This window comes from Panicum virgatum, chromosome 5K, assembly GCF_016808335.1.
Source record: "Panicum virgatum strain AP13 chromosome 5K, P.virgatum_v5, whole genome shotgun sequence".
In the NCBI taxonomy this organism is placed as follows: domain Eukaryota; kingdom Viridiplantae; phylum Streptophyta; class Magnoliopsida; order Poales; family Poaceae; genus Panicum; species Panicum virgatum.
The window spans coordinates 41,140,501-41,164,684 of record NC_053140.1 but is presented as its reverse complement, the minus strand read 5'-3'; the positions used below and the strand labels follow the sequence as shown (position 1 = coordinate 41,164,684).

At 43.4% G+C, this 24,184-nt stretch overlaps 3 protein-coding genes and 2 pseudogenes across 3 annotated transcripts; 2 read left to right on the top strand and 3 right to left on the bottom strand.

Annotated features, from left to right (window-relative positions):
• Nucleotides 1–589: 589 nt before the first annotated feature.
• Nucleotides 590–2,829, top strand: LOC120707541 (putative fatty-acid--CoA ligase fadD25). The gene has a single exon (XM_039992457.1). The coding sequence runs from the start codon at nt 740–742 to the stop codon at nt 2,735–2,737; it is 1,998 nt and encodes a 665-aa protein (XP_039848391.1). The 5' UTR covers nt 590–739; the 3' UTR covers nt 2,738–2,829.
• Nucleotides 2,830–3,175: 346 nt separating this feature from the next.
• LOC120709939 (PE-PGRS family protein PE_PGRS33-like) lies at nt 3,176–5,182 on the top strand. Its single transcript, XM_039995557.1, has 2 exons — nt 3,176–3,902; nt 4,026–5,182. The coding sequence occupies exons 1-2, from the start codon at nt 3,176–3,178 to the stop codon at nt 5,180–5,182; spliced, it is 1,884 nt and encodes a 627-aa protein (XP_039851491.1).
• A 1,252-nt stretch (nt 5,183–6,434) lies between these two features.
• On the bottom strand, nt 6,435–12,525 carry LOC120710692 (annotated as a pseudogene).
• Nucleotides 12,526–14,955: 2,430 nt separating this feature from the next.
• Nucleotides 14,956–18,227, bottom strand: LOC120707540 (annotated as a pseudogene).
• LOC120707539 lies at nt 15,873–17,195 on the bottom strand. The gene is made up of 3 exons (XM_039992456.1): nt 17,015–17,195; nt 16,144–16,933; nt 15,873–15,911 (listed from the first exon to the last, which is right to left on the bottom strand). The coding sequence occupies exons 1-2, from the start codon at nt 17,039–17,041 to the stop codon at nt 16,145–16,147; spliced, it is 816 nt and encodes a 271-aa protein (XP_039848390.1). The 5' UTR covers nt 17,042–17,195; the 3' UTR covers nt 15,873–15,911; nt 16,144.
• Nucleotides 18,228–24,184: the final 5,957 nt, after the last annotated feature.

The window sequence follows — 24,184 nt, the reverse complement described above, 5'->3', positions numbered from 1 at the left end:
TCCATATTAATCGGTGAAAATAGAAAAATAAAAATTACCCACCACTAGCATTACGATAAAAATTAGCCTAATATACCCTTGTGCCTAATTAAAAATCACCCACCAATGCCATTATGAAAAATTAAATATAAAATATCATTTATCTATGTATCAGTTACAAATATATATTATTAATAAAAACTAAAGCTAACAACAATCAATCAAAATAAAATGAAAATAATAATAATTATCTGCATAATATTATTAAAGCTCAACAAATTAAATTGTTATTATAGATAGATTATAGTTGAATTGTTTTAATCAACAATAAGGCATAATTTATGATAATGAACAGGATGATGTATGGTAAAAAATAGTATAACTTTTAAGTAAGGATACAACGACATGTAAATTTTTGAATTTTCAATACTAGTCGCGCAAATGCGCGGACTATACGCCTAGTTCCAATATATTTCTCCTACACCACCAAAATGCAGTCCCCTAAAATTTTCTCCTTTTTCCATTTATATACTTGTATATAAAAAGCTACTAGTACTACTAGGAGTTCATAATGTTTGGTGGCAATGGCAGAATGACAGGTTGCGCACGGTTGCCGGTCGATCATGTTGGAGGATGCGTCCACGGAATTAGACGTACATGAACCTGACACGCATCATGAGCTGTATAAATACAGGAGCGCATCGCACACGCTCCCGCACACCAAGCACACGGCGGCGGCACAGAGCGTGGCACGGGAGCCATGTCCACCGAGAACTACGACCCCTGCTACCCCGACCAGCCGGTGGTCGACCAGTACCTCCCGGTGTGGGCCAGGCAGCCGGCGTTCGGCCCCAAGCCCGCCTTCATATGGGCCGACGACGACCGGCGTGCCGGCGGCGGCGGCGGCTCGCCGTCGTACGCCGCGGTGACGTACTCCGAGCTGAACGCCGCCGCGCAGTGGATGGCTCTCGGCCTGCTCGAGACCGTGCGCAGGGGCGACACCGTCCTCCTGCTCGCGGCGCCGGGCCTCCGCCTCGTCAAGCTCATCTTCGCGTGCCAGCGCGCGGGGCTCGTCGCGGTGCCCATGTCACCGCCAGACCCGTCCAAGCTCGGCGCGTCCGCGGCCCACCGCCGCCTCCTGCGCGCCGTGGCGCAGACGAGGCCGGCCGCCGCCGTCGCCGACGCGGGGTACATTGGCGCGGTCATGGAGTGCCCCGTCGCCGAGCTGAAGCGTCTCCGGTGGGTGCCGGCGGGCCACCTGGAGAGCCGCCGGGCTCCGGGTGACGCGGCCACCGCCGCCGCCGCCAGTGGCGGGCCGGGGTACTACGGGGGATGCGCGGCGGGCGAGACGTACCTGATCCAGTACACGTCGGGGGCCACCGGCGCCCCGCGGCCCGTCGTGGTCACCGCGGGCGCGGCGGCGCACAACGTGCGCGCCGCCAGGAAGGCCTACGGCCTCCACCCGGGCAGCGTCGTCGCGTCGTGGCTGCCGCAGCACCACGACTGCGGCCTCATGTTCCTCCTCCTCACCGTCGTCGCCGGCGCCACGTGCGTGCTCGCCTCGCCCGCGGCCTTCGTCCGGCGCCCGCGCCTCTGGCTCGAGCTCGTCGCCGAGTTCAGGGCCACGTGCACGCCGGTCCCGTCGTTCGCGCTGCCGCTGGTGCTCCGGCGAGGCCGCCGCCCGGGGCGCGGGGCGCGGCCGCTCGACCTCGGGACCCTGCGGAACCTCATCCTGGTGAACGAGCCCATCTACGAGTCGTCGGTTGTCGAGTTCGTGGAGGAGTTCGGCCGTGCCGGCCTTGACGCGGCGGCCATCTCGCCGTCCTACGGGCTAGCGGAGAACTGCACGTTCGTGTCCACCGCGTGGCGCGGGACGGAAGCCAAGCTTCCGAGCGGCCGCTGGCTGAGCCTCCCATCGTACAAGAAGCTCTTGCCGTCCGCCAGGCTGCCGCCCCTGCTGGCGTCGTCTCCCCGCGAGGAGCCGGAGATCGACATCGCCATTGTTGATGGGCAGACCGGAGAGCCCGTGGAGGACGGCGTCGAGGGGGAGATTTGGGTGTCCTCGCCGAGCAACGCGTCGGGGTACCTCGGGCAACTGTCGGCGAGCCGCGAGGTGTTCGGCGCCAGGCTGCCAGGGAGAGCCGCCGGCGCTCGCTTCGTGCGTACGGGCGACTGCGGCGTGGTGCGCGGAGCGGAGCGGTACCTCTACGTGCTTGGCCGGAGCGCGGACGCCATCGCCATCGCCACCGGCGACGGGCGGCGGCGCGTGCACGCGCACTACGTTGAGACGGCGGCGTTCGGCAGCTCGCCGGGCTCGCTGAGGGGAGGCTGCGTCGCCGCCTTTGCCACGCCGTTGACGTCGGCGTCGTCCGTCGTGGTCGTGGCGGAGCTGCAAAAGGGAAGAAGCAATAATGTGCATCCGAGCAGCATCTGCGACAGCATAAGACGAGCCGTGTGGGAACAGGAGGGTGTGAAGGTCGGGCACGTCGTGCTGGCCGAAATCGGCGCCGTGCCGAAGACTACGTCGGGGAAGCTGCGGCGAGGCTCGGCGAGGGAGATGCTCGCCGGCGAACTGATCCCCAAGGTTTTCGAGGCGCTGTACGACGAAGACGACAAGGGCGGCGGCAATGAGGTGGAGGTGCGCGGGACGAGTTGGGCGCCGGGAGAGGCCGGATCAGGGGAGGTCGCTGCTGGCATGGTCGTCATGGCCAGCGGGAGTGCTAGTAGTCAACGCCTGCGTTTGCAGTCATCTCTCTGAACTGAACCTTGCTTGTACTGCAACTGAGTGTAGTTGAGTAGTGTGAATTGTCCGGCCATTTTAATACATAGTAAATCATAATTTTGCCATCATATATCCGTAGTAGAACAATCTTTGTACGACTATCTATGAATGTGCACGTAATACACAGCTTTACTTTTCAATTTTGAGAAAAGCTAATAAAGAATTAAAAGCAGATGAACTGGTGCCTCTCCGCATTGTGCTCTACACCGTACCACCCCGGCTTCGTTCCGGGCAATGCTCTCGTCCGCAACCGTCCCAAGCCGCTCATCTTGGTCAGAGGCAACGTACTAAAATAGGAGCCTAGGAGGGGAGTCGCGTCCTATATAAATGCGCGCGCGCGCGCTCGTTCTTCCTCATCCCAGATCAAATCATCATCAACAGAGTGCGGAGGCGAGTTAGAGGAGAAGCTCAACAATGGCGAAGGCTTCTAACACTTCCGTGGTTCTCCTAATGATGCTCATCGCGGCATGGAGGACGACGCCGGTGCTGTCCCATGCCAAGCCGGAGCTGGATTACGGGCCCGCGTACGATGAGATCTTCTCCCCGATCATCGCTCCTCATCGCATGCTGAATGATCATCGCTCATCATATCTAGGAGTAATGCAATTGATCTTTTGTTTTTCTTTCTTTCTTGTGGCTCGATCGATTAGGCCGACCAAGGAGACGGCGGCGCCAAGCGTGGCGGTCAGCAAGGGAGGGGGAGGGGGAGGCGCGGTGAGCGGCAACAACCAGGCGGCCGCCGATGCCGCGGTTCTGCTGCGGGCCAAGGAGGAGATGGCGAAGCGCATGGTGAAGCACATCGAGATCATCATCAACAGCGTGAAGCTCGTGGTACAGCTGAAGGCGGCGCTGCTGATCAAGTCGGCGGAGTTCATGACCGCCATGGCCGCCGAGGTCTCGATGCACCTCACCCAGGTCGCCCAGGCGCACGCCCAGGCCGCCGCGACCAACTGCGTGGCCGCGCTCAAGCTCCAGCAGGAGATCCTGAAGAAGGCCTGCGAGAGGTGCAGGGCCGTCTCCCAGGACGTTGCCATGACGCACAAGGCCAGGCAGGAGGCCCTGACCGGCGTCGCCCAAGACCTTGTCAAAGCTGCAGGAGCCATTGCCGGCAGCATGAGGACCATGGCTGAGGCTGCAGCCGGTAATTAATGACGCTTACTACTTGTTAATCATCGGCATCGTTAACTGTCTCAAGGCTTATTAATTATTACATCTTTCCCATATGCAACTGATCGGCATGATGATGGCTTTGCTTGTATTGTAGGAGTGGCCGGTGGGGTATCGATCGGCATCCATTTCCGTGCTGGCATCGACGCTCACGCTGGTGCTAAAGCCAATGCGGCCGCTGCTGCTGGGGCTCAGGTTAGCGGCGGGGCTGGAGGGGAAGCCGTGGCAAGCAAGGGCGCCAGCATCAGTGCAGGCGGCAGCGGCGGTGCCGGTGCCGACGCCAGTGCGGCGGCTGGTGGCGACGCGGCGGCTTCTGGAGGCGCAAGCAAGAGCGCCAGCGTAGGAGGATACACCGGCGGTGGTGTTGGTGCCGGTGCCGGTGCCGGTGCCGGTGGCGATGCAGCTCTTTCTGGAGGCGCTAAGGTCGGCGGCGGCATCGGGGGTAAAGCTGATGCCGGCGTTGGCGGTGGCGCCGCGGGAGGCGCTAGAATTGGTGGCGGTATCTCTACGGGCGCTAAGATCGGTGCTGGAGTAGGAGGAAGCATTGGTGCGGGTGCTAAAGCTGGCGCCGGTGCCGGTGCTAGTGCTGGTGCTGGTGCAGGAGCTGGAGCGGGCGCGGGCGCAGGCGTTGGCGGCGGCGCCAGAGCTAACATTGGCGCTGGCATATCTGGCGGCGCTAAAGTTAGCGGTGGCATTGGAGCATCTGTTGGAGCCAAAGTTGGCGGCGGTGCTGCTGCAGGCGGGAGTGTTGGTGGCGGTGCTGGTGCAGGTGCAGGTGGGAGCGTCGGTGGCGGTGCTGGAGGAAGCGCCGGCGGAAGTGGCGGCGCCAGTGCTGGTGCTGGAATTGGCGCGAACGCTGGTGTTAGCGAAGGTATCGGTGCCAAAGTCAGCGGGGGTGTTAGCGGTGGCGCGAGCGCTGGTGCTGGTGCGGGTATCTCCAAGGGTGCTGCCATCGGTGGCGGCGTTGGAGGAGGAGCCGGCGGGAGTGGCGCTGCTAGCGGCGGTGGTGCCATCGCCGGTGGTGTCTCTGGAGGCACCAAAGTTGGTGGCGGTGTCGGAGGGAATGCGGGAGGGAGCGGCGACGCCTATGCTGGAGCAGGTGGTAGTGGCGGCGACGGTGCAAGTGCTGGTGGTGGTGCGGCAGCTGGTGGTTCGGCCGATGCTTCTGGTGGAGCCAAGGCTGGTGCGGAGGCTACCAAGTCATCCGGAGGAGGAGCGGACTTTGGCTATGGTTCATCGTCCAAGGAGCTCTGAAGAAGAGACGACCACTGCAACAATAATCTCTCTACAATATGCTCGGTTTAAGAGCTTCCTGCTGCTTTCTTTTTTGTTAATACATATACTCTAATGTCTATCAGTAGTGTGGAGGCAACATGGCTACTCCCCTAGCTACTAATATTACACTAATATATTGTTACGAGCAATTTCCTTATATGCTGCCACATAGACAACTCGCAATCCCTCCACAGTCGTCACTGACAGTGGTATAAAGGATTTAGAATTTAACCAATAGTAGTATGTAAGGAATTTTTCATGTTATGTACTGTAACAAATAATAATGCTGTGTAAATGAGAATTGCTGAGATTGATTTTTTTTTCACGGTAAACATATCTATGTAACATTCTCCAGTTTTATGGATTCACGGTGTTGTTTCACACTTCCACATAATTTTCATGACTGCCTAAGTTGTGAGGAGATCAATATAAATAAGATGCAAATTCCAGAGATTTGAAGTAGACATCCAAGCAAGGACACATTCTTTTACTCTTCGTTCCAAAAACTAAGGCATTATAGTTTTGTATGAAGTCAAAACTCTCATATCTTAGATCATCAATCAAGTTTGTTTCATTAAATCCACCAAAAATATCTTCATATTGTAATTATTCAATAACATAAAAGTTTATATATTTTTCAATAAATTGGGGCAAAAATAAAGAAAAAGTTTAACTTAGGACAAAACTTTAATGGCTCGCATCTTGGAAGGATACTCCTACTGCCTACTCACTCTATCCTGAAATGTAAGGCATTTTGTTTCATCCCAAGTCAAAGTAGTCTAAGTTTGATCAAATCTATATAGAAGAATATTAGCATCCACCACATCAAATAAACAAATTATAAAAATATTTTTATAATGGATCTAATTATTCTCATTTGACATTCAAAATATCATCACTCTTGCATATAAATTTGATCAAACTTAGAACAGTTTGACTTAGGATAAGCAAAAATATCTTACATTTGAAAACTGAGGGAGCAGGGCTGCAAATGAAGATTTTGGTGCCACTATTGTTCTTTCATTAGTGGCTTCTAAAAAAGCGAGGATCCATAGCTCATTGTGCCGCCTGACTCAGCAAGCATGATAATCTACATGAAATCTGCGTGTGCAGCTGTGCGCTATGAAAATTTGAACAATACCCTGTTGGCCCAAAATCTTGACCAAACGAGAACTAATTTTGATGCACTATCAGAATGGATCTGACAAAAAAAAGTAACCAGCATCTCACATTGCATAAACTTTTAATGCCACTTACTAATCTTCCATCAATACATTATCCAACGTTACTTCCTGCTAACATGTCGCCTATGCAGCAATTCTTGTGATCAGAGTCTCATGTATGAAGAAATACCCAAACAATCAGGAGTGGTCCACTCATGTCATGTGAGTGACTAGCAGCAGTAAGCTAATCTTTCTACCAGTCCCAAGCACCAATCTTCAACTTGTTATTGCCATGCCTACTTCTTCCCAGCACGGGGCTTTTCTTTCACATCAGATTCCTACAACCAAAAACAACAATGATCAAAGAAGAAACTATCAGACTAGGATAAACAAAGATAGCTACCATCATCCAAGGAAAACAGGCGTTTGGATGAGATCATTCACATTCATGTTGAATTAACATATAAAAGCTTAAATTAACCAACTGCAGTCGGTAATATTAACAGTTCAAAATGTTTGATAAGAAAAGAGCACAGAGCTACAATCTGAGCTTACCTTGTCTGTAGTATCATTTACAAAATCAAATGAACCACACAAAAATGTTAATACAGAAGAAGGCATCTAGTGAAAAGTACAAACTTGTACGCTATGTATAAAGATATTTGTCTTTGCAGTAGAAGGATTATGCTTCTCAGCACCCTTGCTCCAATCGCAACATACCTATACAAATGACACAGCATCAACAAATTTGAACTTTCAATACATACTCCCTGTCCTAAAAAGAGTGCTTTTTTAGCTTTGTCCTAAATCAGAAAACTTAAACTTGACAAAATTTAAAATTTTGAAGAGTTTCAATATTTATGAAACCAAATAGGCATACTATAAAAATATATATCATGAGGAACCTAATGATACTTATTTGTTATTGTAAGTATTGGCACTTTTTTGTACAGACTTGGTACTTAAGATGGTATGTCTCAGCAAGAAGAGATATAATAAGCATGAGAAATCATTAAACTTTCAGGATAATAACTGGAGGAATAAAAGCCATTTATGGTTGGTAACTAATATGAAGCATGTAGGAATCTCCGTCTTCCACATCAGTAATATAGTTGCATATTGTACGTAACAAAAAGTATCATAAGCAAACATGTATATCTGATAAGTTATTCTAGTTCAGTCTACAGATGCTGACAACAGATGACCTACCGCATAAGCAAATATAGATCCGTCCTGGTTGAATGTACTGCATGTGATGGGTGCTGGACACTTACTAAAAGCCTGTAAAAGAAAAAGGGAACATTAGAGGCAAATCTTTAAACGAGTACAAGCAGATTTTCATTGTTAATTTTGTCTGACAAACAACAATAAACATATATTAAGCACATTTTTCTCTCTTCTTAACCAACCACCACAATACTAAAAACACTCTGTTAACAGTAAGCATGTATATCATATGCAATTTATTCTTTAACACAGGACACTGAAACAGAGCACAAAGGACGATATAGCTTATAAGGCTTGCAGTTTCAGTGAAGCAGAAGGTGGCCTTTTCCTACTCATTAGAAAATAAGTACACTTGGCAGGCATGAGCAATTTCACAGTTACTAACAGAGAACTTGAGCGATATCTGAACTTGAGTGTGGAAAACTTATGTTTCATGTTCAGATTAATTCAACTTTTCAACAAATCCCACAGTTCTAAAATGGATACCATTTTAGTAAGTTGATATTAGTTGATAAATAGATGTAATTTGGGGGTTTTCAATGTAATACCTCCCAGCAAATGTCCAGTGATGTAAGAGAGCTAGCAGAGTAATCGATTGGGCAAGCTACAACAGCAATATTTTAAGTCCCCTTTATTCTACATGGTTTAGATTAAACCAACAAATATTTCAGGTCAGAGTGAAAGTACAATTGTACAATGGCAGCGCTAAGGCCATTCTTCTAGTCATGAGTAAATGTTACAAACAATTCAGACCAGAGGGACACTACAACTGTACAAGGACATCACTAAGGTCCTCTTCTAGTCATGAATAAATGTTGTTAACATAATAACATTTACAGTCTAAAACATAAGTTCAACCATTAATTCCTATTTTTAAGCCTGACAAATAGTTACATTATCTTTTCTAGCAATTTTTTTTGACAAATCAGCTTAGACAATCTTCATATAACCAGCCTAGATATTCATTAAAACATGTAGGTCAAAGTTAAAATAGTTTAAACACTTGCACTCTAGGACAAATAGTTTTTAACTGAATGGGGTTGCTAATATTCTTTAGGGTTTACGATTTAAAAATACATGTTAAAACAATGAAAGTAACTTTTTTTGCAATAAAAATACATGCTAAAACAATGACAGTAACTTTTTTGCAATAAAAATACATGCTAAAACAATGACAGTAACAATTATGACCAGTGGAGAATGTGAAATGTATATATCAATAAAGAATATTACGGGAAACAGACCTTCAGCCTTTGCTTACTGTCCTTATCCCAAAAATTGAAACCTCCATCAGAGCCTGTAGTAGCAAATGTGTTGTGCACCTAGATGGAATTGCATACGACAATTAAAATTGTTTGGTTGAATGAAGTAGCTAATATTAACTGCTCCTAGGTTGGTAAGTTGGTTAACAAGTATTCAGTTGCATAATTTAAATGAAGTCCAAGGTGAACTTATGAAATTTCTACTTCCAAACTAAAACATTAAGGATTTAAATTCTTCTTTTTCAAGGATCTTGAAGAAGTTCTATTCAATATTGAGTGATGATACTTATTTGAATATATTATAGAAGAAAGAGGGCTCACCGGATGGAAGTTCAGTGAGTTAACAGAGAATATATCATTGCCATCGTGGTGACATTTGAATGTAAAGTTTTTGCTTTGTTGAGAGTCATCCACATGATGAACACCAACTCTTCCTTCTATAGATCCAACCTTCAAAGTAAATAAAAGGTCAATCAGCTGTGCAGAAACATTAAAAGTTAACTGGCCATTCGTCCAGTGCCACATAGATCACTGACTCAATCACTTCAAACAACAATGCCAGACTAAAACACCAAACAAAAGCTGTTAACAACTGGTACAAGCAGATAAGAACAAGAAATAATGGATACATCACACTGAGTTAATAAACTTTATTTATTATAGAACATTTGGAGAAATTGTTTCAAGTGTGAGAAACCCTGCGGATGAGAAATGAAATGAACATCTAACAGCAGTTGAGTTATAGAATTCTAAAACGGTTGACGTAGATATACATTTGTACAGTTCTTAAACTGAAAGAAATAATAATACAATAGCCACTTTGCACTCTGGAAAATTGTGTGTTGATAAAATCAACACAGGATTAGCCACACCTTAGTTCTGAGAAGAAAAGTTGGGGCAATACTTACAATAATAACTTTTAACTTGTTTTACAAAACAACCACTTTTTTTTTCATATTTGCCTCCTTACGAATATAAAATAGTTCTTTACAACACCTTTCTATCATATTCCCAAAACAAAACACAACTTGTTTGACATTATGCGGTCAAGCCCACTAACTCTTATTTTTGTTTTTTTTTTCTTTCCTTGCATTTTGGTGGACGGCACATTTGGGTGTTACACAAGATTTAATTGGTTAGCCACATATACTAAATGAAATGAACATCTAACAGCAATTGAATTATAGAATTCTAAAACGGTTGACATAGATATACATTTGCACAGTTCTTAAACTGAAAGAAATAATAATACAATAGCCACTTTGCACTCTGGAAAATTGTGTGTTGATAAAATCAACACAGGATTAGCCACTCCTTAGTTCTGAGAAGAAAAGTTGGGGCAATACTTACAATAATAACTTTTAACTTATTTTACAAAACAGCCACTTTTTTTTTCATATTTGCCTCCTTACGAATATAAAATAGTTCTTTGCAGCACCTTTCTATCATATTCCCAAAACAAAACACAACTTGTATGACATTATGCGGTCAATCCCACTAACTCTTATTTTTGCTTTTTTATTTCCTTGCATTTTGGTGGACGACACATTTGGGTGTTACACAAGATTTAACCGGATAGCCACATAGACTATCGCAGAGATGATATATACAGAAAAGCCAAAGTGGGGTCTTACCAAAAACCCTTGTTGATCAGGAAATGCGGCAAGACACCTTGTCTGTAGCTTCAATGGAGATACAGTTCTCTTGAATTCAGCCTGTTATAAGGTAATGAGAAGTCAGAATTGCGGATACGATAGAAATTTACTAATATTATTTTAGTGGATAAACCTGCAGAGTTAAATTAGATGAATGGTTCATGTGGGCACCTCGACCCCATTGTTTTGTCAAAAAAAGGCAACAACATTTCATTACTTATTTAATCTTTGCCACAAGATAATACACAAGGAATAATTTTGTATCTTCATCATTTTTTGCAACTCCCTTCCCTATCACTCAAACTACATGCTGACCTCATGTGGGATGCTACATGGGTTGAGAATATATCATAGTAGTTCTGAACTCACGGATTAAAAAAACGGATCTTTCAACAACTGAGATGTAAATTGTTTTGTTCCACAGTTTCACATACAATTGGAACATTTCACTCAGAGCAAACTGAACAGAATTGAGGCACAGGATGCAATGGCATATTGTTATTTTTGAAATCTTTTGGCCAGGATAAGGCTGGAATAATATATTCTTAGTAAATTCTCAAGAGTTCGTACACCTTCTCTCATATATTTGGTTACACTAACACAGAATAAATCAGTTTTCATTAAACAAGGGCTGGTCACTTATTTGATCAGGTTGGAAGTTCTAAATTCCTTACCATTCATGTGTATAGCCGGTCACATACTTGATCAGGTTGGAAGTTCTAAATCCCTTACCATTCATGTGTATAGCCGGCCAGAATTCAACTAAAATCATCTAAAAGCATTACAGAGTTTCTTACTTGTCGATTCTGCAGATTGAAGACTATTACGTTGCGATCAGCAGTGCCAACCACCATGAGAGGATAACAAAGTGACAGAGCATAGCAACGCTCAGGAAGTTGCTGAACATGCACCGGTTGAGGTTGCCTAATGTCCCAGTACCTTAACAAATGGAAATATGGTTGAGAATACAAGGATAGCCACCTTGATAATGACAAATTGATTTTTTTTGAGATCAGACAAATTGATTATTAGGTTCTTTTATTTTGTACATATAAGCGTTAGGACAACAAAGTATGTAGTTCTTGGTGATAGTGTTGACGTTATCTACAATATGTGGGCACTGCAGCACTGCTCCTCTATGGTTATGCAATACATCACCAATCTAACATTGAACTGGACCAGACATTACTGTATGAGCTAATTGTAGAGGAATCTAATGTATCTTGTATAGTGTCCGCACCTCAAAGTCTTGTCCCAGCTTCCACTGACAAGAAGGTTCATCTGTGGCACCCAAGCGAGTTCTTTGATAGGCGCCTCATGCCCTGATAAGGTTGTGGGCTGCCCATCAGACAGCAGCGGCCACATTTTAATATGCTTATCACAACCTCCTGAGAAAACAGTCATCCCATCATCCTTCCATGCCGTGCACAGCACCTGCGTAAAACAAAAAACGGCCTACATGTCACATCATCGCAAAATGCAGATAATACATAGAGATCTAACAGCCCACAAAGGCCGCAGACCAAACAGCTCTGCATCCATAATTAGCTAATTGGAGCAACGGATCACTAGTGGGGGGAAAATGCTAAGACGAATCACCATACCGGCTGATCATGCGAAATCGAGGCCTTCGCTTGGCAGACCCCACCAGGCAGGACCTCCCAGCACCGAACCTGCACCCGGAAGCTGTCAGCCCAACCGTATCTTAACAAATATTACCCAATACATGATACACATGCTACTGACAATGGCGGGGAGCTCACCTGCTTATCCCATGAGGTGGCTACGAGTTGGTTCGCCTTGGGGCTGAAGCTGAGACTGGAGACCTAGTCTTCGGGCGCCGGAGTGACCTGCAACAGAACAACGGAAACAGCACGCGGTCAAATCGAACCCTGGAGAAGGCATTTTTCTACCCGATGAGGCGGAAGGGCAGCCGCAACTTGAAACAGCGCGCGCACCTCGACGGATTTGTTAGGGTTATGGTTGGCGGCGCCGGCGGGGCTGAAGCTCGCCATTGCGGTGGGGGAGGCGTTCGCCAAATTCGGAGCGGGGTGGAGAGAAGGGAAGGGAAGGAGAGAAGGGGGAAGCCGGGATTTCGGAGGTTTTGGGGGAGGGTTTGGCTTTAACAGGGGAGTTGCGCGAGAATCAGTGAGATTCAGGTCGCGTGGGATGGACGCTTGGTTGGCCCATCTGGCGTGGTTCACGTGTTCTCGGCCCATCTGGCATGGCCAGGTTGGTAGGCAGCCCATAGATAGGGCCCAACAGTTTGTTGGCTGCGGGCTGGCTATAGCAGAGCTGCTGCTGTAGCTGCAAAACGTGATGTCTTCATGGGTTAGTATAGAAAAAAAATCACCAACTAATGTGAAAGAAAAAAACAACGTATACGTATATTATACTTAGACTCTTAGAGGCAATTTTAAAAAAGAAGGGTGCATGACAGGGAGTAATAAGATAGCATCTATGGTTTGATATACTTGAAACTTCTAAGGACACACGCCCATGCAGGCCATTCTTTCTATTATTATTGTTACTAGACAATTATGCCCGTGCGTTCCTACAGACAAAATTTATATAAGTATCAGATACGTATTTGTGCCCATGTGTTAATTTGTAGGGATCTACGTGATTGAGTCGTGGACGGAGAAGGTTGGTCTGACTCAGTTACGAGATGGACTAAGGCCCACCTGTCAATAACACAGGTGGACCAAACCAACGTACCAAACCAAAAATTTGGGTGGAAACTTTACTCGCTCTAGTAATAGGTATAGATATATCATATAAAACATGCATCTACAAGACAACTATTGCTATTATATATTTTTCATTCACACTCTCCTTCCTACTTCATGTACACTTAAGAAAACACTGAACGATTCATCCTTACCTCATCTATACTCATCTCCTGACCCTTGAATCTGAAACGAGCGAATCCTTGATGCACTTCCGTCCCCAAGCCACTAATGGCCCTAGGGGCATAAGAAGCTTGAAAGAATGTAGGAGTAGGGCACAATGTATTGTAATAGAAGGTTGTGGTAGCAAAAGGGTGTATACGCTGAAGAAAACCTATGCCGGTCTTTTTTGAGGAAAAAATGTAGTGAATTTTCCCTAAAAGTTTATTAGAAAAGATTCCACAAATATGTGGGGATTGTTTGTGAAATAGTTTTGGAAAAGGTCTTCTCTAGAAGTTTTTGTAAAAATATTGTCCATAAAGTTAGAAAACAAAATTTAGAAAAAAAAATTAAAATAGCTTATTAAAATGTTATAGAAAATCTTTTGAAGCTATTTTTTGGTAAGTTTCCTTGAAAATTTTGTCTCAAAAGTTTGGGCAAAACTTTTCGAAAACTATGTTTTTATCAGTTTTTTTAGCCAAATATTTGTCTCAATTTTTTCGATCTGGATGTTCTGGATACTAGAAGATTTGGTGTGTTTTTTTTAGAGAAGAGAAAGAAACCGTGAGATCACAAGGGATCTTCGACCTGTTTTTTTTATTAAATAAGTGAATGCTCTTAGGATGAAACAGGAAGCTGGAAAAGCTCAATTTTCTTATGAAAATGGAAAACATAGCATCACATTGCATACAATACTCTTACCAAAATCTATTAAATACTCTTACCAAAATCTATTAAATTTACCAGAGGCTAAAGAAGACAAATGTTGATTATTAACTGGGTGCAGAATGAAGGACTTTTTAAGGGGGGAAAAAGGACTTTTTTATTTCACTTTTTCTGAAAGATACATAATACAATTATACAGATGATCTTACATGAGAATTAAGATGAACACGAACGCTACTACATACATGGGAGATCGATTGATCTGCGGGAACTAGCTAGGTAGCTGTAGTTATTATGCACATATGTGCGCGGACGCTCCGGGCCACTTGGTTGCGTTACTTTTTTGTAGCTAGCCACACCCACTGTATGTCATGAATGTCGCCTAAATAGATCTTCATCAGGTGCTTCATTCAGCCTGCAGAAAAGTATGGTCGTGGATAAGCTGCCTGCCTGCAACTTCCAAAGGCTGTGTTTAGTTGCAAAATCTCTTTCCAAACTTCACTATTTATATATCACATCAAATATTTTGTCTCATACATGGAGAATTAAATATAGGTAAATAAAAAAACTAATTGCATAGTTTTGATATACGTTGCGAGACGAATCTTTTGAGTTTAGTTAGCCTATAATAGAACAATATTTATCACAAACAAACGAAGAATACTACAGTATACTACAGTATCCGATGTGACCATTTTTACCAGCTTTTTGCGGATCTAAACACAGCCAAAATATAATTTTACCCAGCAGATTCTAGTCTAGATCGTTGATGCCTGCCTACTACTTTTGAAACTTAAAAGGTCCTAGAAACTAGCTCGATCCTCTCCACTAGATGCAGCATGGTACAAGAATCTGGCGCAAAAAGTAAGACTTGATGGATCTATCGTTTACCTGTGGCCTGTGGGCGGCCTAGCTAGGCGCTAGTAATTGGGGGCGGCGCCGGCGGGGCACATGTAGGCGGGGAAGGGCACTTGCCGGCCTCGATGCGCTTGACCTCCTCCTCCAGCAGCTCGTAGTAGCGCCTGACCTCCTCCGCCGACTTGCCCCCCACGGCGCACGCGATATTGTGCCACCGGTCCGGCGTGTCCTTGTCGTACACTGCCAGCGCCTGCTCGAACAGCTTGTCCTGCTTCTTCATCCACTGCGCCCTCGACGAGCTCATCGACATCGACGCCATCTAGCTTTCTCTACTAGCTCTCTCAGAAGAAGCAGCTAGCTGAACCGAGTGAGCTGAGAGCATGGCTTATAATATAGCCAGCTGCTGGCTAAATAGAAGCGCCATGTCATTTTCAGCCTACTATACAGCAGCTAGTATAATGGGTGGACTATTAGGTTGGCTGAGAGAAGGAGTATATTTAAATGTATCTATTCAATGGTTCCATGTGCATACAATCATATGCGGAGTGCATCTCTGTGGCCATTTATCAAACAACATGTACCTGAACCTGGCAAATAAGCTCATCAAACCATCACACATGCAAAAATACTAAAACTGGAAGCCACGACATAGTTCACTTTAATATCCAAATAGCAAATTTTGTTTAGCAACATTGCAGAGATATCACCAGATGGCACATAGTACCATGACAGTACCAATTAACACTACAGAAATCTTACGAATCAAAAGGACTGCCAAATAAGTTCAATGTCATGCAAGCCACTAATTATATATTAATCTAAACAACGATAAAAGCATAATGCCATAGTCATCAGGAGTCACCACCAGCAACACTGCAAGCCAAGTAAAAAAATAAGTACAGCATATGGCTCTGAAATACAAAAGAAACAAGGTCCTTTCAAGTACTTACAAATAGCATCCACAGCATTCACCAGATCACAGCAAGGTCCTGTAAAACACAGTATAAGTTACCATGTGAATCATAAAGCTGATGAGAAAAGGAACAAAACCCATGCATATAAAAGTATCCTACCATGATTAATTGTGATTTCTATTTCCAAACTTGTGCCAAATGTGCTCAACTAGATCATTTTTGAGTTGGGTATGTTGCGGGCGAGCACGGATAGTAGCTTTTCTACACATCACAGATAACTAAAATAGTAGAGAATAATGCTTAGTACCTTAGTCAGTTTTGCCATATAATTTCTCCCTGAAACATCTCAAGGCAAGCACATGCTCAGATCTCACATCCTCTGACATCATAGTTGTGTCTTGCATCATCAATGATCGATAGGCTTCTAGCATGGTTGACTCCTTGTGTTCTTTTGCTGCAAGGTATGCAAGCTTTCGAGCTTCAAGCTTCTCATTGGATACATGCCTCTGTGTCTCTAGCAGCTCTTTGCGACCTTCATTTGCTGTATTTTGAGCATCTACAAACTTGTGAAGCTCATCTTCAAGATCAATTACACAAGCTTGGTCCTTTCTTTTTCGTTTCTGTTGCTCCTTAGCTTTCTTGCCCCCTATTGGTCTTTCATCTGTAGCATCATTTAGAGAGAAATGCTGCCCAATATCCTCATCAACACTAAACTTTCTATTCTCTGGCTCTAGCTCTTCAAGGCACGCCAAATACACATCCCATTTTGGTTCCTTGCGAAGAACATCCCAGCAATGCTTAAACATAAATGGACCATCTTCTTCGTGATCTACTTCATAAGATTTGAGTGCTCTTTCCATCAAGTCCACATCAGATTCACCACTAGCCCACAAAGCATTAGCCTCCTTCCAGCTACCACAAAACCATGCAACCCTCTTCTTAATTCTCGCAAAGTGATCCTTAACTTGCTTGACTAGCCTAGCACGATTTTTGGGGGTGGTGCTGTTGAAGACAGCAGTAACACCTTTCCAATACTGGGCGCTTTTCTTGTAGTTTGCTTGGATTGGATCATTTGAATTATTCAACCAAGCGCTCACCTACAATGTCATCAAAACATATTTACTGCTATGCAACAAATGTAGCAGATGAAGGCCATCATGCAAAATAATTTTTTTTACCAATCTAAGATCCTCCTCTTTTTCCATAGCAAGCGCTTTTCAGTCCTAGCACCATCCCCATCATTAGTGTCATCACCAACATTGATGGGTTGTGATGAGCTCCCATTGCTCACACCTTGTGCATGGCTGGGTGTGTTTTCATTCAGAAGATTAACGAAACCACCAGGTGGGTGAGAATCTGATCCCCTATCCAAAAAGTGTATACAAATCAGTAGTTAATTATATACATGACCATGTAGCTGCAAATAACATAGCAAGACTACAGAAGCGCCACACATTAATTGAATTAACTTTTACTCTGGTGTAAAATAATATACATGGCCATATAGCTGCATCCTTGCAAATAATAACAAAATAAGACTGCTTATGAAGAATAACCAAGACAGTGGGCAACACATACCATGCTTGCAGATCGGAGTTCTCTGTATTTGCAGAGGCACCAATGACAGGAGGTGCCCACCAAGGGCCTCTAGTCGACGGGCTGGCAATGCTCGGGTGCTGCAGTCCAGCAAGCCAGTATGGCGCGGAGGGGGGCGTCTTGGATTGCGCTGGACCTGGAGGACACCAAGCGCCAGGACCAAGCATGGAAGAGATGGGAGGTGGTGGAACGGGCTGAGCCCCTGGGAGAGTAACAACCGGAGCCCCAGTCGGCAGACTCTCCATGGGAGCCGGCGCAGAGGTCCTCTTGGACCACCGACCCATCACCAGCAAGGGCAAGAAGTCTAGGGTTTGGGAGGTCGAGATTTGGGTGTAATTTGGTGGCAAAGGTATGGATTTGGGCCTTTATGTTGTGATTTGGCGCGAGAGGGATCAATTTTGGCACGAGAGGAATCGATTTTGGCGCGAGAGGGATTGATTCCGGTGAGGTTTGGCTGGTGGAGCGGGAGACGGGAGGGGGCGGCGCAGGGGATCTCGAGGAGGAAGAAACAGTCGGCTCTTTTCGTCGTTGTTGGCTGGGAGCGGGCGTTTTCTCCTTGAGCCTAGCGATTCAGCCCGGTTGGGAACGGAGCGCCCGCTGCCTTTTCTTTCGTTCTCTCTCTCTCTGCCAGCGAGGCACTTTTTGTTGACGTGGATTCCTCCCAGCCGCCTGAGTAGGCATTATAATACCTGCTCTGATGGGCAAGGAGCTGATGAGGGCTGCTGGCTCTTGTGAGTAGAGGAGCGGGAGAAGCGGCGCTACTTATAGGGGGCCGGCCATGGAGGATGGCGCCCGTTAATTCAGTGTGGGGTCAGGGAATGAAAGCCGGGGAGAATAAGAGCAAGGCCAGCAACCCAGTCCGCCCGTCGGCTGCCTGCGGCGCGCATGCGCTCGCTACAGGCTCGTAGCCGGCGTTTGGCTCCGTGAGGGCCCACCAAGCAGCGGCAATTCAGCTTGTTTCAGCCGGTGGGGAGTAAAACGCCCACTTTCTTTTCTCTTTTCTCTTCTCTCTCTTCCATGTAGAATTTAGTCAACTTGTAGCCCACTATAATACTTGCTCTAAAGCATCCGTGAGCCGGAGCGCGGAGAGCCACAATGAGTGTATGTCGCCAATGCAAAGGAGGAACAAAGATTTGTGTCCCAGGGAAGCGGGGGATATATCTCGGCAAGGCAACCTTTTTATCGCTTCATCATCTCTTCCTGCTATATAGCTAGCTACTGGCTGCTAGATGGGTACTCCTGCGAGTCAGGTCGTGTCGTGACCCAACCCTGCCGAACTGTGTTGAATCCCTGGCACCTTGCACGACTGGTCTGGCCAGGGGGCACCTGGGCACTCATGTGTACACACTGGAGACCAGGGTTCACCAAACCGGTGGGAACCGGTCCGATTTGACCGGTTAACAGTCAAACCGGTCTGGCCCGGTTCCGGTTTGGGCCGGTACCAAACCGGGTCATATTCAAAATTCAAATTTGAATTCAAAAAAATGAAAACTTCTCAAAAAATTCTAAAAATACTTCAAGGTGCGACGAATCTAATGGTGTCAAATTTTCTCAAAAATTCGTTCATTTAGTATAGTTTGCGGGGATTTGAAGTTAAACAAAAAAACATGCATATAAAAATATACAAATACAATGTAAAAGTAGTACAAAAGAGGGTTAGAGAGTTCATTTAGGCTAAAATATATTATACAAACATTTATTTAGTATACTTTGCGGGCATTTGAATTTAAACAAAAAAAGAAAAAAAATTGAATTTGGCCGGTTACCAGTCAAACCGACCAGTAAACCGGTCAAACCGACCGGTAAGCCGGTCCGAACCGATTGCACGGCGGCTTTTGAATTCAAATTTGAACTTGACCGGTTCCAACCGGTTTACGGCCAAACCGGACCGGTATACCGGAACCGGACTCCGCCAGTTTGGCCGAACCGGTCGGTAAGAAAAACCCTGCTGGAGACCACATGACATGAGAGCACCTGTGCTGATTATGTTGGCGATCAGGCTGCTGATAGTAGTACATATATGCCAGGCTTCTTCACAGGAAAACTGCCTGTAGTAGTAGTGGCTCTATGTGTTGTGTATGTTGCTTTTTGCAGTCTCGTACTACTTGACACGAGCTGGTTATGTACCTTGACAGCCGCTTGTACCACCACACGTTTACACTTTACACGACTGCAAAGGAGTGTGGCTACAAGTTCTGTTTTGGCACCGATCCTAACACGGCCTTTTGATTATTGGATCTCTTTACATCGTATACGTCCTCGCAGAGGACGAAAGTTTCTTATCAGAGTTTCATTTGGAGTTTTGGACTGAATTGCCGCTTGCTGGAGGTTATCAAATCTCGTTGTTGATAATACAGAGAGCTGTTTCTGGCTAATAATATTGTGTTTCTCCTCTTTGCTGGATACACTAGCTATTGATAGCGACTGCGAGTTAGCCAAAGTGATGTCTTGATGATGGAAACCAACGTTCCGTACATGCGTGATGACAATGGGAGTCTTTCTCATGTTACTTATTAGAGAAGCTTTTACAATGATTGAAAAAAATGAGAGCCGTCTATCTGATAGGATCGTACGGTGGTCATGTAACAGAGCTCTACTTATTAACAGAAATACATAGGTTTTGGCAGGCACAAGAAAAAAAAACTTAATAATGCTCTCGTGTAAATTTGGAATTATTTCCTCCACCGAGAGCACTAGGCAAGTTGGAATAATCTCAAATAGCAAGTTGCAGAACACAGTATATTCCGTGACCAGAAAGAGCGGCGATTCTATTTATCGCGCGATCTACCTGGCGCGATTTCGTCGCTGAAGAGCTTCGCTGGGTTCTTTTCGCTTTGCAGGAGGCCCATTTAAGCACAGCAGCCCATATTAAATCTCTTCTACATCCTTCCAATTCGGCGACGCGATTTCTGATCTCTCCTATTTCCTCACGGATTCTGATGACTCCGGTCTAGCATCTTTGAAGGTTTGATTTCGTTCCTTCAATTTGGTTCGTTCTCCTATTCACCTGCTTCTCACGCGCGTGCCCTTGTGCTTCAATATTCTTCAATTTTCTAGATTGACCGGCGATTCTATTGTTTCTACTAAAACTTTTAGCTTTTTTTTTCTAGATTCTTATCCGGATCTAGTTAATTTTTTGTGTGATTATCTCCCTAATACACGGTGATTCGTGCATCCATATCTACGCATGTGCAGCTATGAGCTTTTTTTTCTACTTTTCCTTGCACATTGATATGGTGATGATCATTTTATCCTGACCCAAGGCCACTGGCATGCCCCCAATCGCTTGTGACGCATCAGTTCACCTTTTTGGAGCAACATCCCTTTATAAGTATCTACTTGACAGACACAGACTAGGTAGCTACCTACAAGTTCCCTTAACTAGCTAGCTTACCTGCTGTACTTTTACGAGCAATAATTTTCTTCATGTTAAAACATAAAATTGATCATAACTCTTCAAATAGTTTTTGGAAAGAGTACTGAATTATTTACGTTCACTCCAACAGTTTTGTTTTAGAAACAATTTTGGAGTGTTTCATGGACATTTTTTGGAAACTTTTTGATTGAAAATTTCTACGAAACACTTTGCATTGTTTCGGAATATTTCAGTTTATTTGGAACATTTTGGATAAACAGTTATTGAATGTTCTGGATCAATTTCAAAAGTGCACAACTTTTTCTACAGAACATTTCCGATTATTTGGAACATTTTGGGTAAACAGTTCTTGAATATTTTGGAATAATTTCAAAAGTGCAAAACTTTTTCTACGGAACATTTCCGGTTACCCGGAACATTTTGGTTTAAAATTATTCTACAGAACAATCTAAAATGATTCCAAACACACATTGAATGTCTAGAAATATTTTAAAAGTTTGAATCTTTTATTCAGAATATTTTTCAAAAATTATTCGAAACATTTTGAATTGTTTTTTGAATACATACAGAACATATTTGTTTGTTCTGCTACAATTTATAGTTTTTAGGTCGAACAAGAAAAATTACTACTTGGGAACACCTTTTGATGAAAACAACTGAATGTTTGGGAATACCTTTTTAAATATTTCAAAAACAAATTTGAATGTTTCGGAATAAACTAAAAGTTTCGGAATATTGTGAAAACGGGTCAATCTACTAAACAAGTCAGAATGTTTCAAAATGCTTTTGAAAAACATCTTAATGTTGTGAAACATTTTTGAAATGTTCCAAAAACAAATTTTTGAACTGTTTTCGAAACAAATTTGAAATATTCCAGAACACTGTAGAATGTTTCTAAAAAAACTAAAAGTTTTGGAACACTTTGAAAAACAGAACAATTTGGACATATTGCTAAACAACTGAGACACTGAAATGTTTGCAAAACATATCTGATTGTTTTGACATGTTCACATTCAAAATTGTTCCGGAACAATTTTAATGATGACACTCATTTGAATGTTTTGGAGGATTTGAAACATTTTCGGAATAATCTGGAATGTTTCTAAACAAATCTGAATATATCAAAATAATATTGAAAGTTTCAGAACACTCTGAAAACAAAATAATCTACTAATCAAGTCAGAATGTTCCAAGAACACCTTTTGTTTTTGGAACATCTGAATGTTCGGGGACACTTTTTGAAATATTTCCAAAACAAAATAAAAGTTCAAGAATATATTTTCAAAACAAATCTTAATATTGCAGAATAAACTAAAAGTTTTGAAACATTATGGAAACAGGACAATCTACTAATAAGTCGGAATATTTCAAAACACTTTTGAAAACATCTTAATATTCCGGAACACTTTTGAAATATCCCGAAAACAGATCTGAATGTTTCAGAACAATCTTGAAAATTTTCCATAACATTTTTGAAATGTTGCCGAAACAAATATGCATGTTTCGGAATAAACTGAAAGTTTCGAAACATTCTAACAACAGGACAATCTACTAAACAAGTCAGAATATTTTGGAATACTTTTAAAAACATCTTAATATTCCGGAACATTTTTTAAATGTTCCAAGAATAAATTTGAATGTTTTGAGATAAACTGAAAGTTTCGAAACATTCTGAAACAGGACAATCTACTAGACAAGTCAGAATGTTTTGGAACACTTTTGAAAAATATCTTAATGTTTCGGACACTTCTGAAAATGTTTTAACGTTCCTTAACACTTTTGAAATATTTCAAAAAACAAAATTTTAAAATATTTTCAAAACAAATTTGAAATATTCCAGAACACTCTGGAATGTTTCTAAACAAACTAAAAGTTTCGGAAGACTTTGGAAAATAGAGCAATCTGGACATGTTGATAAACAACTCAGAATGTTTTCCAAACACTGAAATGTTTGCAAAACATATCTGATTGTTTTGAAACAATTTTGGAGTGTTTCATGAATATTTTTCAAAAACTTTTTTATTGAACATTTCTAGGGAACACTTTGTAATGTTTCGGAATATTTCCGTTTATTTGGAATATTTTGGGTAAAAAGTTCTTGAATGTTCTGGAACAATTTCAAAAGTGCAAAACTTTTTCTACAGAACATTTCTGGTTGTTTGGAACATTTTGGGTAAACAGTTCTTGAATGTTCTAGAATAATTTCAAAAGTGCAAAACTTTTTCTACGGAACATTTCCGGTTACCCGGAACATTTTGTGTAAAAGTTATTCTACAAAACAATCTAAAATGTTTCCAAACACACTTTGAATGTTTAGAAACATTTTAAAAGTTCAAATCTTTTATTCAGAATACTTTTCAAAAATTATCCAGAACATTCTGAATTGTTCTTGAACAAATTTGGAATTAAAAAAACAATTTGGAATGTTTGACAAAAAATATTTTCGAGAACTTTTTGGATAAAAAGTTCCACGAAGCACTCTGGGAATATTTCCAAACAAATTATGAATGTTCAGGAACATTTTAAATAGTCCAAAACTTTTTTTCGAACATTCCAGGCAGTTATCCAAATCATTGTGAATTGTTCTCGAATAAATTTGTAATTTGTTTTAGAAATAATTTTAGGAATGTTTGACGAACACTTTTTGGGTAAATATTTCCACAGAACACCATGAAATGTTTCCAAACAAATTTTGAATGTTCAGGAGCATTTTAAAAAGTGCATAACTTGATTTCGAAATTAATTCTGGTTACTTGGAGCAATTTCTACGAAACACTCTAAAATATTTCAAGCATCTTCAATGTTCAGGAACAATTTCCAGAATGTGTTGCTAACATTTTAAAATGTGCAAAACTTTTTTTCGGAATTTTTTCATAGGAACACGTAGAAGTAGGAGTGAACATGTAGATCACGAATTCACGATTTCGCTTTTGCTTCTAGCGCTGCAAATGAGAGACATTCAATTAACATTTCAGCCCAATAAGCATGATGGGCCACCTTCCGTGTCCGTTCCCCTGCGGGTCGCGTGTCTGTCTGACCGCGCGTGTGCGTCCGCCCGGCCACTAAATCGTTTCTGCGACGTAACAATTTCTAATCGCAGAATGCGATAGATAGATGCCCCCAGAAAGAGGGCTCTCGCGTATTAGAATCTAAATCTTCCCTTTTCATTTTCAAAGAGAATAATATCATAGTGAAGGGTCCATCCAGGATTCGGGCTCCGGTGGTATTAAAATTTTATCTGCGCCTTTTCCAAACTTTCAGCTCGGTATTCTGGATTCTGTACTGCTATATATGCTGAATCTAGTCTGATGTACATTTCTCCATTTTGGACTATCCTAAAGTAAATGGTGGAAAGGCAACTCGCATGGCCTTGAAC